General features: G+C 33.6%; 1 protein-coding gene and 1 long non-coding RNA gene across 2 annotated transcripts; one reads left to right on the forward strand and one right to left on the reverse strand.

The window, feature by feature from the left end:
- Positions 1 to 11,421: 11,421 nt before the first annotated feature.
- On the reverse strand, positions 11,422 to 12,903 carry LOC145134666 (putative xyloglucan endotransglucosylase/hydrolase protein 26). The gene is made up of 4 exons (XM_079069515.1): positions 12,655 to 12,903; positions 12,461 to 12,561; positions 12,133 to 12,326; positions 11,422 to 12,039 (listed from the first exon to the last, which is right to left on the reverse strand). Exons 1-4 carry the CDS (start codon positions 12,824 to 12,826, stop codon positions 11,631 to 11,633), a joined length of 876 nt encoding a protein of 291 aa, XP_078925641.1. The 5' UTR covers positions 12,827 to 12,903; the 3' UTR covers positions 11,422 to 11,630.
- Positions 12,904 to 14,002: 1,099 nt separating this feature from the next.
- Positions 14,003 to 15,351, forward strand: LOC145132973 (uncharacterized). The gene is made up of 3 exons (XR_013718316.1): positions 14,003 to 14,400; positions 14,612 to 14,674; positions 14,899 to 15,351. It is a non-coding gene; the product is annotated as an uncharacterized LOC145132973 (long non-coding RNA).
- The last annotated feature ends 773 nt before the right edge of the window (positions 15,352 to 16,124 follow it).

The raw sequence follows: 16,124 nt of genomic DNA on the forward strand, positions 1-16,124 counted from the left end.
TGAAATCTTATAAAGCCTTTGTCTAGTATACGTATATTCTCTGGGCATGATGACCCTTGCCCCATTACTTTTTCTTTCAAGATATTTTATATTTTTTGACTTTGTCTTTCATTTAATATTCCCTAAGGATTGTACATGATTGATGATTTTAGAAGCACTATCATTACATGAGATTCTACAAATCATACAACTGATATGTCTACAAGGATATAAACAAATTCTACCTTTTAGATTAATCGTTTTTTTTACATGAATAAAGTTACTGAAATGCGAATCTGATCATTGCCCCCATAGTCTTAAACTTCAAACAGTATCAACACACATATATCTAATTCAAACAGTCAATGATCTCTGTATATTTGATGGATAATTTGGTTTATATGACTTGTTAAGGATCATATTAGACTTTTGTATTTCATATCTGTTACTTGATTAAATCTGTTATACCACAAAAAGAAAATGGAAAAGAAAAATAAAAAAAACGAGAGGGAGGGAGCTCAAGTTTGAGGAGAAAAGTACGTGCATAGCACTAAGAACAATACATTTATTAGCCAGCTGTGAATGAGCTTGTAAACAGCGGATGAAAGGGAAAAAAGTTGGGCTAATCTTTCTTTTAAAAACCGGTTCGAACCGGGAACCGGAGGTGTCGACGGTTCGATTTGGACCGGTTTTATAACGATTTCCTGTTCGGATTGAACCGGACAGTCTTGGATTTTTGTGTTTGTTTTGGGCTTCTTTGTTTGATTTTGGCTTCTATAATGATTATTTTTATATGCTGCATTCTATTTATTGTTTGTAATACTAAAAAGATGACAAGTTTTGTAATCAATGTATGTAGGATAATTAAAAACATATAAAAATATAGAACCGGTTTGACCATCCGGTTGAACCGGAAAACGTCACCCGACCTGTTCAATTAAAAAACCGGTTTTTAAAACATTGGGGTTAATCAAATCCAATGTTTTAAAAACCGGTTTTTTAATTGAACCGGTCGGGTGACGTTTTCCGGTTCAACCGGTTTAACCGGTTCAACCGGATGGTCAAACCGGTACTATATTTGTATATGTTTTTAATTATTCTACATACATTGATTACAAAACTTGTCATCCTTTTAGTATTACAAACGATAAATAGAATGCAACATATAAAACAATCATTTTAGAAGTCAAAATCAAACAAAGAAGCCCAAAACAAACACAAAAATCCAAGACTGTCCGGTCCATTCTGGTTCAATTCAGCCAGTTGAACCGGTTTTTTACCAAAACCGGCCGGTTCAATCCGGTCAGGAAATCGTTATAGAACCGGTCCAAATCGAACCGTCGACACCTCCGGTTCCTGGTTCGACCGGTTCAACCGGCCGGTTCGAACTGATTTTTAAAAGAAAGAAATGACTTCCTACTTTTTATTAAAAGAAAGAATTGTTGATATGTTATTGTAGAACACTAATTAATAACTATCTTATGCCTTAAAAAAACAACTATACTATGGTTTTATTAAGGGTCAATGTCATAAATGAAATATATGTCAATTTATTCTTTAAGCGAGTTTCTTTAGAACAGCACTTCACATACATTCTAATTAGGAGTGCACCCCAAATTACTATAAACACAACCTTTACTAGAAAAACACTCATCCTAGTAATTAAATAATGACTAGTCTATTTATATCCATCATAAAGTCTTGTCATATCCCTCAATTTTAATATTATATAAAACTATTTATTTTATTTTTATTATAATAAATAAAAAATTATATTTATTATTAATATATATATATATATATATATATATATATATATATATATATATATATATTAAAAATGTCCAAACTTAACAACAGTAAACTTCCTATTATTTTGTTTATTTTCCTCCTTCTACTTTCCGTATTTCTCTTTTGGGTTATTTTTTACTATATGTTTGGTCTTTTGGGTTATTTTTTTTGTCAAGGACTGATTGGGCGATTTTTTTTTCTTTTTTAGAATAATCTTTTGACCGGCTGTGATTCGCATCTACAATTACAACGATCTATGTATTCCACCGTTACTGTACGCCAATAGCAATGTGATTGGTGTCACCTACTCAAATATAGAGCACTCCTTGATGCTTACTCTACCCTCTACTCCCTCCACCGCCAACCTTCTACCCTATGCATACATACAAGTTTCCTCCGACCTTCTTCTACCCTCTGCTCCCTACACCGCTGCCCTAGAAACAACCTGCTCTGTCGGATTTTGCCGTAACCCTTTCAAGTCACCACCATCTTCTCCGATAGCATCTGCTCTACTTCTCACCGCCTTACTCTTGCTAATTCTATGAATTAGTTAACCTTTCGCTCACCTTCTGGATTTCCCCGGGGTTAATCCACCCACCGACTCCACCACCTCTATTGTTCTCTAGTACCGCCACCAGCCATCCCCATTCATCCACACTAACCAACAAAAGTGTATCAGGAGTTTCCGACGATTGCAACGGTAGCGCTGTAGCAGAGGAACCTCAGATATCGTTCTACTTGCTTCTTTCTTCTCCTAATTTGTTGCCTAATCGTGGCGTTTTTTTGTAACAACGATTGTTCACATCTTCCCAGGTCTCTCGCTGTTGTTACTACCGATAATTGACTCTTCGATTTTCAGTCTCCTCCTTTTCGTCGTCTTCTTCGTATGCTCTCAATTCCTACTGCTAATCGGTCCTTTATTTTGCGTTTTCTCTGATGGAACCGATTTAGCATCGCCATTTACATTCGCTGGTGAAGTCCAACTGCTGAATAGATGGTTTGAAGGTTGGTCTCTGCAACCAACGTATCCAACGAGTGTGGGCTCAAAAGAAACCGAGCTTAGTAAGTCTACTTCACTTCGATTTCAAACCTGTCGCGTCCAATGTTATTAGAAACCCTGACTCTTTTATCATTTCATCCCTATATTTTGCATTCTCTATGGGATTTTGTTATGAGATATCTACCTGCAAATATGGCGACTTAATTGAGCAAAAACCGAAAGGTTTGTCTCACCAATCACCTTTAGAAGTTGGTGTGATGTCTATTTGTCATACATCTTAGTGTACTTTGTTTTTGTGTATCAGTTTGTAGCAGATGGAAGAAGAGTATGATGAATGTCATGGCTTGGCTAGGCCCAGAAACAACTACCTTAGAGGCTAGATATGGTATAAGGTACCTGAAGACATGGAGATTGGGCTAGAACTAAATGAAAATAGGTAAGTATCCAGGTTCGATGTATCTGGTTTTTCTGAAGCAATAAAACCCTAAATGTGGGTGTGCATAGTGTTGATGCTAGATGATTCTGGTTTATATGTTTATTAATTTTAGTAAAAAAAATTGCATTGATAACCCGATGCTAATGGATGACATGCCTAACTTGCTCCCTGAACTTAGACCATATCAAAGGCGTGCAACTTTCTGGATCGTCTTGATTATGGTTTATATGTTATTGTGTTAGTTCATCAGTGGATATTTTGGACAAATATACCCTTGCTCCTTTGTTGTTGTTCTGATCGTCTTGATTGCAATGTCAGTCGTGTTTACCCTTGCTGAACATTATTATATGTATGACTATCTATCAAATCTCTAAACTAACCTTATGAAGGAATTGTACAGGTGAAGAACCCTAAAAGGGATTTGCCTTTGGGAATTGGGGATGTACTATCTATATGCTGCATGTTATACATGTTAGTGAACCGAGAGTCCACTATTTCACTCCATATGTTTGCTGCAAATTTGTAATGATAATATGTATATTTTTCAGGATATGGAGGTGCATTACTTTCGAACTTGCAAGTTTTTTAAAAGATCATTTTACAGATTTCATGTTTCTACTAACAATTAGCATACTACATTGTTACCAGTTTACCTCAAAGCATATTATCATGCACATGGATTAATGCAATACTCAAGATCCGTTCTTGTCATTCAAAACATTGGTCATCAGGTTAGTAATTAGTTTCGTTTCACCAGATTCCTACAACTGATTCAGATTCCAATCCTACTCAATCACTCATTAACAATGAATATTCTCTTTCTTTCTAAATGCCTTCAAGGTGTTCGATAAAATGTCTAAGAGAAAGAAAACACATTTCTTATCAATTTCAGAGACAATCGGGGTACACATTTCTTAGCAATTTCACTCCATAATATAATAAAACAACAACTGGAAACTAACCTGTAATAATTTGATTTTAATTTCACCCTGCTCTATTTCTTTCTTATGGTTTTGTTGTTGTATTGATTTGTTTTTCATGTTTCAACAGTTTGTGTCGTCTTCTAAATAGTTTAAATATCTCCAGGCCACTCCTTTTATCATACTTGTAAATGTTATATTCATTTCTTTCCATTAATATTTGGTATTTTATTTGAATACTAATGAAATTCAACTGCAAATGTTTCATTTTGATGCTTGGGTTATTTTATTTATATATTCTTTCTAGATTTCCCTGTTAGGTGAATGTTTTATGAATTTTAAATCATAACATATTTACTTATGTGGTAAAAAAATTGAATAAAAAAATATGGAATGATACATGATCTAGAAAGTACGTAACATATATGTTTCACAGTCTTATTTATCCTTTGTCATTTTGGGTGGGTAAATAATCCTTTTCACATTTTGTCATTTTGGTTGTAGCCTCAAGCGTATCTTGCTTTAACTTTTAACTGGGGAGCCTTACTAGGATGGTCTGCCATTATAGAGGAAGTCTAGGACTCTAGGTCCTGCTGTCGTTTTGCTTCCGTATCTTTCTGATGTATTCTCCACACTTGTCTACGATACAATACGCACACCAGGTAAAAGAGAGTTAACTTAAAGGTATACATGCTAGATTGTTCATTCATGTTGATTACACATATATACATGATAAAGAAGATGATAAGTTAGTGAGAGCTAATTCTATAACCTTGAGATTTGGGATTCCACAAAGAAATTGGTCACTGGATTTGGAGTCGCTTCTATTTGTAACCTTGTGCTCAGTGGCTTCAACACAAATCTTTTGGTATAAGCAAACCAGTTTTCTAAATTTGGAATCTTTATAAAAAATATAAATATAAGTGTTGTATTGCTTTTACACTAATACATAGCAGAGAATAATGTGAAGTATGAAGTTTGAAGTACATATAACTTCTTAGGCAACATAAAAAAATAACATAGACAATTTGGGAATGTAACTTTTTGGACGATAACAATAATACCACAATTCCTAGAAATCTTATTTATGGATCATGTAATCTATTGTTCAGATTTCTAAATTGACAATTCAAGTAAATACACTTGAAACAAAACCGGCAATTTCCGCCCCTCGCGGAGCGAGGGACCACCCTCTAGTTATTATTCATTTTGTTTAATAATATTACTTGAATTTATACTTAATATATTTATCATTTATTGTTGTTTAATACTTATTATTATTATTAGGTATATAATATAACTTTGTTATTCTTATTACATAAAAACGTATGCATACATATTACTTTATTATAATAAAATCAAGATAAATTAAACCTTATGTCAAATAAAACATTTTATTATTGATAAATTATACCTTATGGCAAATAAAACAACCTGACAAAATATATACCGACTTCAAGAAAAACAAAAAGTTGGTAGTTAGCTAAAAAGACACCCTATTTTTCCATATAGACACCCTATTTGATTTTTAAGATATTTTTATTGGTTGAATTTGCATTGTTTTTCGAAAAAGTAAGTTATAAATAGTTTATTATATGTTAACTTTTAGTAGAAGTGTTCATAGGGTGTCTAAGGGGTGCAACATCCAAAAGTTGTGTTAGTGTCTTGATTAGTGTAGGGTATTAGCCTTTATTTGGTTAGGAGTATATAGACTTCAAGAAAAAAACACAGTGTTCAATATAAAAAAGTACCGTTGAATTTTTTATTAGGGTGTTTATGGTACGTTTGGGGTGTTTATTTAGTAGCACACTTCTAATTTATTCTTAGATTCTATCTATATATGTCACCACCTTTCTTGGAGGGAAGACATTTAACTATAAAGCTAGACCAAAAGCTTAGTGGTCTTGGTTATCTTTCAAATATATTAAATAGAAAAACAAACTATTTCAATATTTTTATCACGCTATTGGAGTTGATTTCAATCGGATAACATATATGTAATCCTATGTGTCATACAATGAGACAAAATTTGTAAATATTGTGTCCACGTGTAAATTTTGTTAAACTTAATAATAATAATAATAATAATAATAATAATAATAATAATAATAATAATAATAATAATGTGAACCAATGAAATTAAGGTTTGTTTGTGAAGATGATGGGGAACCAACGAACAAAATTGTCCTTCCAAACCTGGATGCAAATGGCCTAGCTTCATTGTCTTTATCGTGTCTATATTTGTGTTGCCATTTTGCATCCAAAGGGGATGATTGTTTCCATCTTAATCACAATTTCCCCATCAACTTCACAAGCAAACCTATTATCCTTCGGTTATAATCATAACATTAATAATAGTTATAGTTATAATATTGGAATTAAAAAAAAATCACGTGAACTTCAGGCAAACACATTTACAAATGTTGTTGCAATAGATGTCATGTTGGATGCTAAGTATGATTACATACCGATTTTCTCGGTTAAGGCCATATGGTGTGGGTCGATAACGTCATGGAGGAGTCGACATGGCACCTCCACAAAGATGTTAAGAGCCCTATCACACCCCCTCTCGTTATGTCGCATCTCATTGCAACGTTAATGTAGCTCAACGGAAGAATCAACCAATCAAAATCCTAGATAAATATACCATCTTACCCTGTTTCATTCACACAATTCTTTTATTTCTCTTGGAAAAAGTCGTATGTGACTCTTGGCAAAAGTCGACAATGAATTGTGTACCATTGTTTCAAATTTCAATTTCATAATAAAGCTATGATCATGTACAAATACATACCAGAGCATAACGATTTTCATCATTAGTTCATCAATTTCTATTCTACACTTGTGTTATTTTTCTTCAATTCCTTAGATGTTCTTTTGTAAAAATCGCTATACTCCGGCAGGAGATGACATTGAGACTGTAATTAGTGAGACACAAGGTTACATTGATGTTGATGATGAGGTACAACAAACATCAACAACAAGCGAAAGTCAAGAAGAAAAACCACCTGAAGAGAAATATGAAACTAAGCCGCTCTTAGATGAAATAACCTTCCTTGGTGCAGGAAAAAAAAAGAATTCAAGGGGTTCTAAACAGTGGATTTGCAATCACTGTAAAGGGAAGTTTACGAGATCTTATACCAGAATTCATGTACCTTTTTTTTGGAGCTGATGTGAGAAAAAAAGCCAAGTTAGAAGATGTTTAGCCATGGTACGAGATCAAGAGTAGCGTGAAAGGATTTCAAAGAAGGTAAAAGAAGTAGAAAATTTTGGTGTGTCAAAGTGTTTGAAGAATTCAGTAATCTCCAAATATGCATCTTCAGGGAAATGCATGCATTGAAGAATATTTTGGCATATTAGAAAGAAATGTGGTGGACTTGAAGATTATTCGAGGATTGTGTACTAATGGAATTCCTTTCAATGTGTTACACAACATGCAATTTCTGCGAAATTTTTAACTCCGTTAAAAATGCACCAGATGGATACAAACCCCAATCGTGTGAAAAAACGAGAAAAGTATTAGTTGATGAATATGTTAGAGATGTTTAGAAGGACTTCACACTAGTTAAAAGAAACATGGTACACACAATGAGTCTCAATAGTCTCGGATGGGTGGTCTAATGTTAAACATAGTTCACTCATCAATGTTCTTGTGGTTAATTTGAGTGGTGAAATGTTTATGTACTTAAAAGACTTTATAGGGGTGGAAAAAACAAAACGAGGGTCGCGATTTCTCAATTTCTTCTTGGATCCATTGAGAGCATTGGACCAAGCAATATGTTGCAAGTTGTAACGGACAACGTGACTTATTGCAAAGTGGCCGGGAGGGAAATCGAGAAGGTATACAAACATATTGTTTTTGGTCTCCTTGTTGTGTGCACACTTTAAATATGATTTTTAAAGACTTAGCTATCGGGTTTTATTGTCTAACGTCAAAGTATAATAAAGGCAAGGCAATTGGAAAGTATTTTCTTACCCACACCAATGTCTTAGCATTTTTTTAGAGAAAACTGAAAATTATAGTTATTGAAGGTTGTGAAGACAAATTTTGCATCACATTATATATACTCTTGAGAAGGTTATTGGATTGTAGGGATGCACTTTCCCCAACTATCGTCCTCAACTCTTAGTAGGAATGGGTCAAAAGTGGGGATGAAACACTCAAATTGTTGGGGGTAAAAGTCACTGATATGATTAACGATCAAGAGTTTTGGGAAGATGTGAGAATATTTTGGCTATTACAAAACCTATATTTTTGCAAAATAAGTTTTGTGGTGGTGAAGGTGCCAAAATGCGATAAATCTATGAAATAATGGAAAACATGTTAGGTTAAATCAAAGATGTTATGTGGGAAAACAAATACTCAAGTTATTACCCTCAAGTTGAAAATATTGTTGTGGATCGATGGGAAAAAAATGACGATCCAACTTTATTGTTTAGAGTTTGCTTTAAGTCCTAAATTTTATAATAAACATTATCTAGAGAAGTTGGAACACGGTGACATGGCAAGAAAAGATCCTAACCAACACAAAGAGATTGTAGTCGGTGTTATGGAAGCGTTTCATAGGATTGCAGAAAATAAAGAAGAAGAAAGCATGTTATGAGAACAATTTGCCACATTTTATATGAAGAAATGAATCTATTCTACAAACGCAACACAAATGTTGTGACAATGGAGAAAAATGATTGGTGGGCTACATATGGATCGAAGACTCCTAAATTGGTGGAAGTAGCAAAAAGTCCTCTCCCAACTGACTAGTAGCTCTTCGGCATAGAGAAATTAGAGTATATACTCCTATATCTATAGTGTCAAGCGGAATCGTTTAAATGGAAAGAGATAAGATAAACTTGTCTTTATTCACTCCAACATTAGACTTCAATCTCGTTTAGTTGATTCTTATAAATCTGACATCTACAAGAAGTGGGCCATGAATCCAGAAAGTGCATATATTGAAGGTTCAACTGCTCGATTAGAAAAAATGGTTTGGGAGAATCCAGATAACGAAGCGTTGACAACGGGAAAGGGAAAATGTAGGTGAAAATGTCACTATTTTGGTACCTTATAATGTTCTTGTGATGTTTGTTCCTGCGTTGTTGTTGTTTCATATTTTCAGAAAAAAATGACATTGTTCATGGTTTTAAAGTTAAACTTAATTTATTTGTATTTTGAAAATTGGTTTATAAAATCTGAAGACTAAATGTTTTTGAATATATGTTTTAATTGGGTACACTGAACCATACTATACAGTACATCGTACCGGTTCGTACCAAAATGAACTTACCCCCTCCGTACCCCGATATGACAACTTTAGGGAATCACGAATCTGACCCGCATTCCCAAACCGGAGAAACCTGCAAATTAGGTAACTAGGGTGAAGGGGAGCAAAATGAAAAAACGAGAAGATGTGAAACAAGAGATTCAATGTGGAGATTCAATTTTAGGTTTATGTTACGCATAGGTTAATCTACACAACGCGTAGGTCTACGTTGTGTGTAGTTTAGCTTGTTTTCGTGAAATCCCAATTTTGGGATTTGGGCCCTATTTAATGACATTAACTTCTAGGGTTTAGTGTCATTCTTAGCCTCCACCATATGAAAATGAAACCCTAGCTTCCCTATTTTGTGTTCATGGATTTTGAGTGTTAAAACCCCATATTTGTGGTACTTGAAGAAGAATAATGACCTTGGTGATGCTTACAAGTTTTATTCATTAAATATCCAACCTTTCCTTGTGCTTATGGACCTTTGTAATTTAAAAAGTTCTCTACTTTATTTAAATCGATGCATAGGTCTAGACTTTGGTTGGGTTTTTGGTCACTTTTGGTCCTTTATACTTGATGTTCTTGGAGTTTGAGCAACTTTAGAACCTCAGAATGGACGAGTTGTTTTCTGTTCATTTAAGAATAGAAAAGAGCATGTGAATGGACTCCCTTTGAGCCATGCACAAGATCTTGACCATTTCGGGACACTTTTAAGTTAGGGTTTTAGATTGGGATTGTATGTGCTATTCATCTGGATAAATTTGGAAACTTTATGCATTAAGACACGTAAATGATTGAGATTTGGAAGTTTGAGCCATTGGTTTAATAGATTAAGGACTTAATGAGGTTTTGAATATGGCTGATCTACGCTACACGTAGGTTGAAGCTATACACTACACGTAGGGTGGGTGTCCACATGTATGTTTTTGTCTTATAGTGCTATGCCTTGTGTAGGTTGAAGCTACGCTACTCGTAGCGTGAGACCATTGACTTTTGGTCAAACTTGGGTAAATTTAGGGTTTGGATAAAGGATTGACCCTTTGTTGGTTTGGGTCACTAAGTTATGCGTAATGATGATCTAGGAGGTTCGTGAGATTGATTTCCTGCTAGTGTGCGCGTGTAGCTGTGATTCCTTAACTTTCGTCTCAGGTGAGTTATGTCACTATACTTTGTATTGCAATATATATCCTTGTATGAAAGGATATAAGGATTGTTAGGGTTGGGTTGTATAAGTAGACTGTATAGTCTTCTGTATGATTGGTTGTTTGTTATATGATTCATTCATATGTTTGTATGAGGACTTGATGGTGGAACGAAGAAAGGATGTGGGCCTATAGACCTGTGTTGACAACATAACGACGATATGTCGTGAGTCCAATGAGCCATTGTTTGTCTGTTGTCGAAAGGAATGGCCTAACTTGACCGCACACGGATCGCTGTTGTTTTACGAATGATGCTTCTGCTGATTTTATGATACCAGTTTGTTTTGAAAAGCTATGTTTTACAATGATTGAACAAAAAAGGTATTTATATTACTTTTGGAAACACATTTTGATATTATATTTTATTCTGAAAATGAAAAATTTATGTTGAATTGGGACGTTACAAAAGAAAACCTTCAAGCACACATGAATGAACTTATGAGATAATTTGGTAAACCCACCCGTAAATGCACTCTCAAAGGAATGAATTTCAAGCACAAATGAATAAACTTTAAGGCTTATGTTTGATTATGTGTATGAACTACGAAATATATTTTAGACATTTTTAGGTTTAAACTTATTATATTTGTAGTTGAAATTGTAAAACTACAATTCTTGTTTACTGTATTATATTTTTCTGCATTTTTAGCAGAAAAAAATGGATTTCTTTTGACTTATTTTATTATTATTTTTTTTTCAGTTTTTATTTATTTATTAAATTGACATTTTACTAACAGACTACTATGTTTACGTCACTAAATTAAAAAAAAAATTCAGTTTGGCAATCAGTCACGAACAAGTTCCGTTCATAATCTGTCGCAAATCAGAAAAATCAATCAAAAAATCATTATTAGAAAAATCAGACTGTCGGAATTCCTTCGGCAATTACCAACGGAAAATGGCTCTCTTTGACAAGTTTTCAGAATAGATACATTAGAATGAAAAACAAAAGTAATAAAACAAATACGAAAGGAAAAACCCAGTTTTGACCTCGTTGGAAAATGAATTATGGTGTAACTGTGTAAGTGTATCATGTTTTGATTAGTATTGTGGCTTGTAGCATTCAGGAGCCATCTTTCCACCAAATCGTTTATAATCTGTGCAGTAGTTATAGATCATGTAATTATCTTGAACCCACTTCATCTTCCCTTGCTGATCCCAATTCAATTGCTTGTAAACACGTGATGTCCACCAGTTAAAGGGAGTAGGTACTGCACATTTGATAATGCTAAGAGGTCCATCCCATTTACAAGCTCTTGCATTGAATTTCTTCAAACCAGCCATGAAAGGTGCACAACTCCAGTCAATTTTCACTAGTCCACCTCTCGTTGCCCAGTTATCAGCATTCCACAAACTCGAATACACCTGCATTCCTTGTTGGTTTGGGAACCCAATTCCTTCACTTTTGTAGTTTCTGAAAACCCTAATCGGTATACTATCAACAAACCACCTGCATTCATTCCCATGATTTTACTTTTTAGTAACTGTTAATCTTTAACCTAAACATTTAATGTTCTTTGAGTAGAATATGTGTTAAACTTACACAACAGCGGTTGGGTTCCAGTGAATGGTGTAATTGTGGTAATCAGCAGTTGGGTCAAACCATAGCTTAAACTGCTGCTCTCTATTGCCTTTTCCTTGGGTAAAGATGTTTGTGTGCATGGTGTAAGGTTGTCCTGATGAGTTTCCTAAGAACTCAAAGTCGATCTCATCATGATAGTTACCAGTAGAGGAAAGCTTCAATGATTTCACATAAAAGTGTTAGCTATCCGTTTTCAGCATGAGAAGGATTTAAACAACAAAAATGACGTGGGAGAGTAATAAAAGGGACAAATGCAATCATTCTGTGTCTTTAATTATATTGCACTTACATAATATGCGGTGACAGTTCCTGCAGAGTTCCCTGGAACCAACTTAATTAGCATTTCAATGCTTCCAAAAAGGAATGCGTTGTATGATTGAATACCAGATCCTGTAGATCATTACTCATCGTTAACATGATGCTACATCAAAGTTATAATTCATGTTTGACTTTTGAAATCCAAATAAAAGTTGGAATCTATACCTGCAGTTTTATCAAGAAGCAGATTAAGATTATCACCATTGCCATAAATGTATGAATGCTTGGCACCCCAGTTGAAGTACACGTCCCTATAAAAGTTTCCATGGACAACACATGATTGGAATGCGATTACTGAGATAAATGCAACTGCAACCAAACCATGTAAGCTTCTCATCTTAACAGATTCAGAAGGTATTCTTCTTAGTTTGCTTTCTTTTATGAGTAGTTTGCACTGAGGATGCTCTTTTTATTGTTTTCGACATCTTATATATAGCCTTTGTTTAGCATATTCTTGCCATGTTGACTCTTGCCCCATTATTTGTTTTTACAAGACATTTCAAATTTCTTGACCTTGTCTTGTATTTGACATTCATTAGAGGCCAACTAATAATTAATTTTTCTCACATCTTTGAAAATGAAATTTATAGCATCTTAAATGACGAATTGTACTTGTGGAAACAATTTTTCTACATATAATAAGTCCCCTTTAGGTGCATCTAATGGGCGTAACACTGGCATGCAGTAAAAAACAAAATTGAAACAAAAAGCGAAAAATGTAACAAAAAAACGAGCCATCCAGACTGTCAGTTTTGAAAAAAAAAAACGAAATTTGAGAGTTGGGTTTGGTTTTATTTTATACCGAAAATAAAAAGTGATCTGAATCATATTTATAACATATACAAGGTTCTTATGTGATTAAATATCTAAGGCTGTTTCAATTTTCAGCAACATTTTGATCATTTATGTTGTAGATTAAATAAGAATATTTTTGCTATTATACTTGATGCGATGCTGCATTTTGCAGAGTGTGATTGCTACCAAAAAAAAAATAAAACTTGTGGGGAGGAGGTGGTTTCAGGAGAAATCTACGTGCATAGGACTAAAGATATGAACTTTATAATTAGACAGCTGTTAATGAAGTTGTAGACAGAAGGGGGAAAAGGTTTCTTGTATTCCTTGGTGGATAGCTAGACGTGCTACCCTCAAGACACCTACCTATATCATTGGTTGTTCTAGGAGAATGTTTTTCTTCAAACAGTAATATACTTGAAGGTTAAAAACATGTTAAACATAAATCTAATACATGCTTTATTATATAAATATATATATATATATATATATATATATATATATATGCGATGCTTCCAACCGCCTACGAATACGTGCTAAAGGGTTAAATAATCGGTTTTGATCAATATCAGTCAAAACCGGTCCAAATCGGACTAAATCGGACCAACTCGGACAACAATTCGGACCAAGTCATTCCAGCAAAGTCGTCGGCCCAATGGAGCCAACAACCCAAAGCACATCTGTTTTACTTATTGAAGGGTATTTTCGCTCCTTTTTATAGAATATTTCTGCCTAATATTTTTCCCCACTAGCGATGTGGGATGTGGGACTCGTGGTTGAATATCTCTTCTTCGCTTCTTCTTCATTCACATAACTGGCGATTGAAGGTTTGAGCTTTGGTTGTCAATGGTGATTTCGACTGGTGGGTTAACTCCTTAATTGCTGCCAGGGTTCCTTCCGATTTTGCCATTCCATCGCATTCAGTCTAACTTTTTTTTCGAAGCACATCCGTCTTGTTCTGTCACACATCTTCTTCTACTTCCAAGCACATCATCGCTTTCTGAAGCTTCCAAGCACATGGAGAACGGTATCGCTTCTTATTCGTTCACGTAACTGGCGATTCAAGGTGGGGAATCCTTTGTCGAGCCTTAATTCTCTCTAATTCGTTCACTGGTTCAGGTAAGATCTGACTCTGGCACATGATTTGACCTACAATTGAGATATTAGTTGATTCTAAGTTATGAATTTGACCAAGCAAGTTAAGAAATATCCGATTGCTAATTATAGATTCCTTTTCTGTTTAAAACTAAACTTGATTCTTGTTGCAATTCAGGTTCGTGATCTATTGTTACGTGTTTTAGATTCTGATTGCTAATTATAACATGTTTAGGTGTTTCAAGGATTCTTGGTAGACTTTTCAAATGCAATATTTATACTCCAACAGATGTTGAAGGTAAATGACAAATACTTTATACTTGTATACTTCTGTACAAATTGCTATTGGAGTTGTGAAGTAACCTCAAATATTGTTAGATTCTTTCCAATAACTGTATTCTTCTTCCGAATTTGACCCAAACTCCAAGTTTCACACTTTCTAGATTTGTTTGTGTGTCTTGGGAACTTATGTTATTCATTGAATGTATCATAAAGCATGACATCCTTAATGAATTATTTCAGGAACGACCACTGCAGTTGATGCTAAGTCCACAATCCCTCTGATTTTGATTTCAAGTCAATGTGAGACGACTAAAATGGTGCATAATGATGTAAAAGTCAAAGATGATGCATGCTTAAATAAGTGGAATAATGATGAACTACATAACATATTTGAGCTTGTAGGTTGCTATATGCATCCAACCCCAATCTCAATGGTAATGTTGAGAACAAAAGGGAATGAGGTCTTCATATGTGTTTTATGTGGGTATTTGATGGAAAAACATAGGATATTATCTGTAAGGAAAAAATCAAATCGTGTATACCATTCACAATGCTCTAGTTGGTTATTTAGATTTGATGCATTAAGGATTAAAGAGGTTTTTTTTATGTAATCATAGTTTCGTGTTATAATGTTCTTTCTATTAAATTTTTAATAATTTTTTTTAATTGATATGGTTATATTTATTAATGTTATATTTAATGTTATTTTCTTAGGATTAATGTTATATTTTTTAATTTTTTAATAATTAATGGTCCCTGATTAATCCCCGCCTAGCAGATTAATCCCTTGACCCCAGTCCACCGCCGAGCCTACGTCGAGCGTTTTCTACAACCTTATATATATATATATATATATATATATATATATATATATATATATATATATATATATATATAGAGGGTTAATAACCTATGAGATGATTATAAAAATAAATTAATTTTTATAGTAAAATTAAGTTTTTCAAATTAAATATATTAAAAAATATATTAGGTTCCAAATAAAAATTAACAACAAAGTTTTATTACAAATAATAATAAAAGATGATATAAGATTGGAAACTTGGAGGGTTATATCGAGGAAGGATTTCAGAGTTGGTGTTTTCCTTTTGAGAAGAAGTAGATGTATATTTATTTGAAGAGTTTATATGTTGACGATGATCGAAGACAACATCTACATATAATTATAAATGTAGTTAAAATAAAAAAAATATATAACAATAAAGAAATATTTAAACTAGGTTTATTTAATAAAAAGTATGGTAAGGTTAAGAAAAAAAAGTAATGTGAAAAAATTGTGTGCTAAATGAACTTTGACCGTTTTATTTTTCGCTTTTTGGTTATCTAAATATAATTACCTTTTTTTCGTCATTCTTTAGCAAAAATGGAATCCATGTTATTTTATGAATCTGTATAACAAAATAATTTAATTAAAATTTAATAATGATGAATGAATGGTCATTTAGTAA

Source organism: Lactuca virosa, chromosome 8 (genome assembly GCF_052849685.1).
Source record: "Lactuca virosa cultivar CGN04683 chromosome 8, Lactuca_virosa_CGN04683_v6, whole genome shotgun sequence".
Classification (NCBI taxonomy): domain Eukaryota; kingdom Viridiplantae; phylum Streptophyta; class Magnoliopsida; order Asterales; family Asteraceae; genus Lactuca; species Lactuca virosa.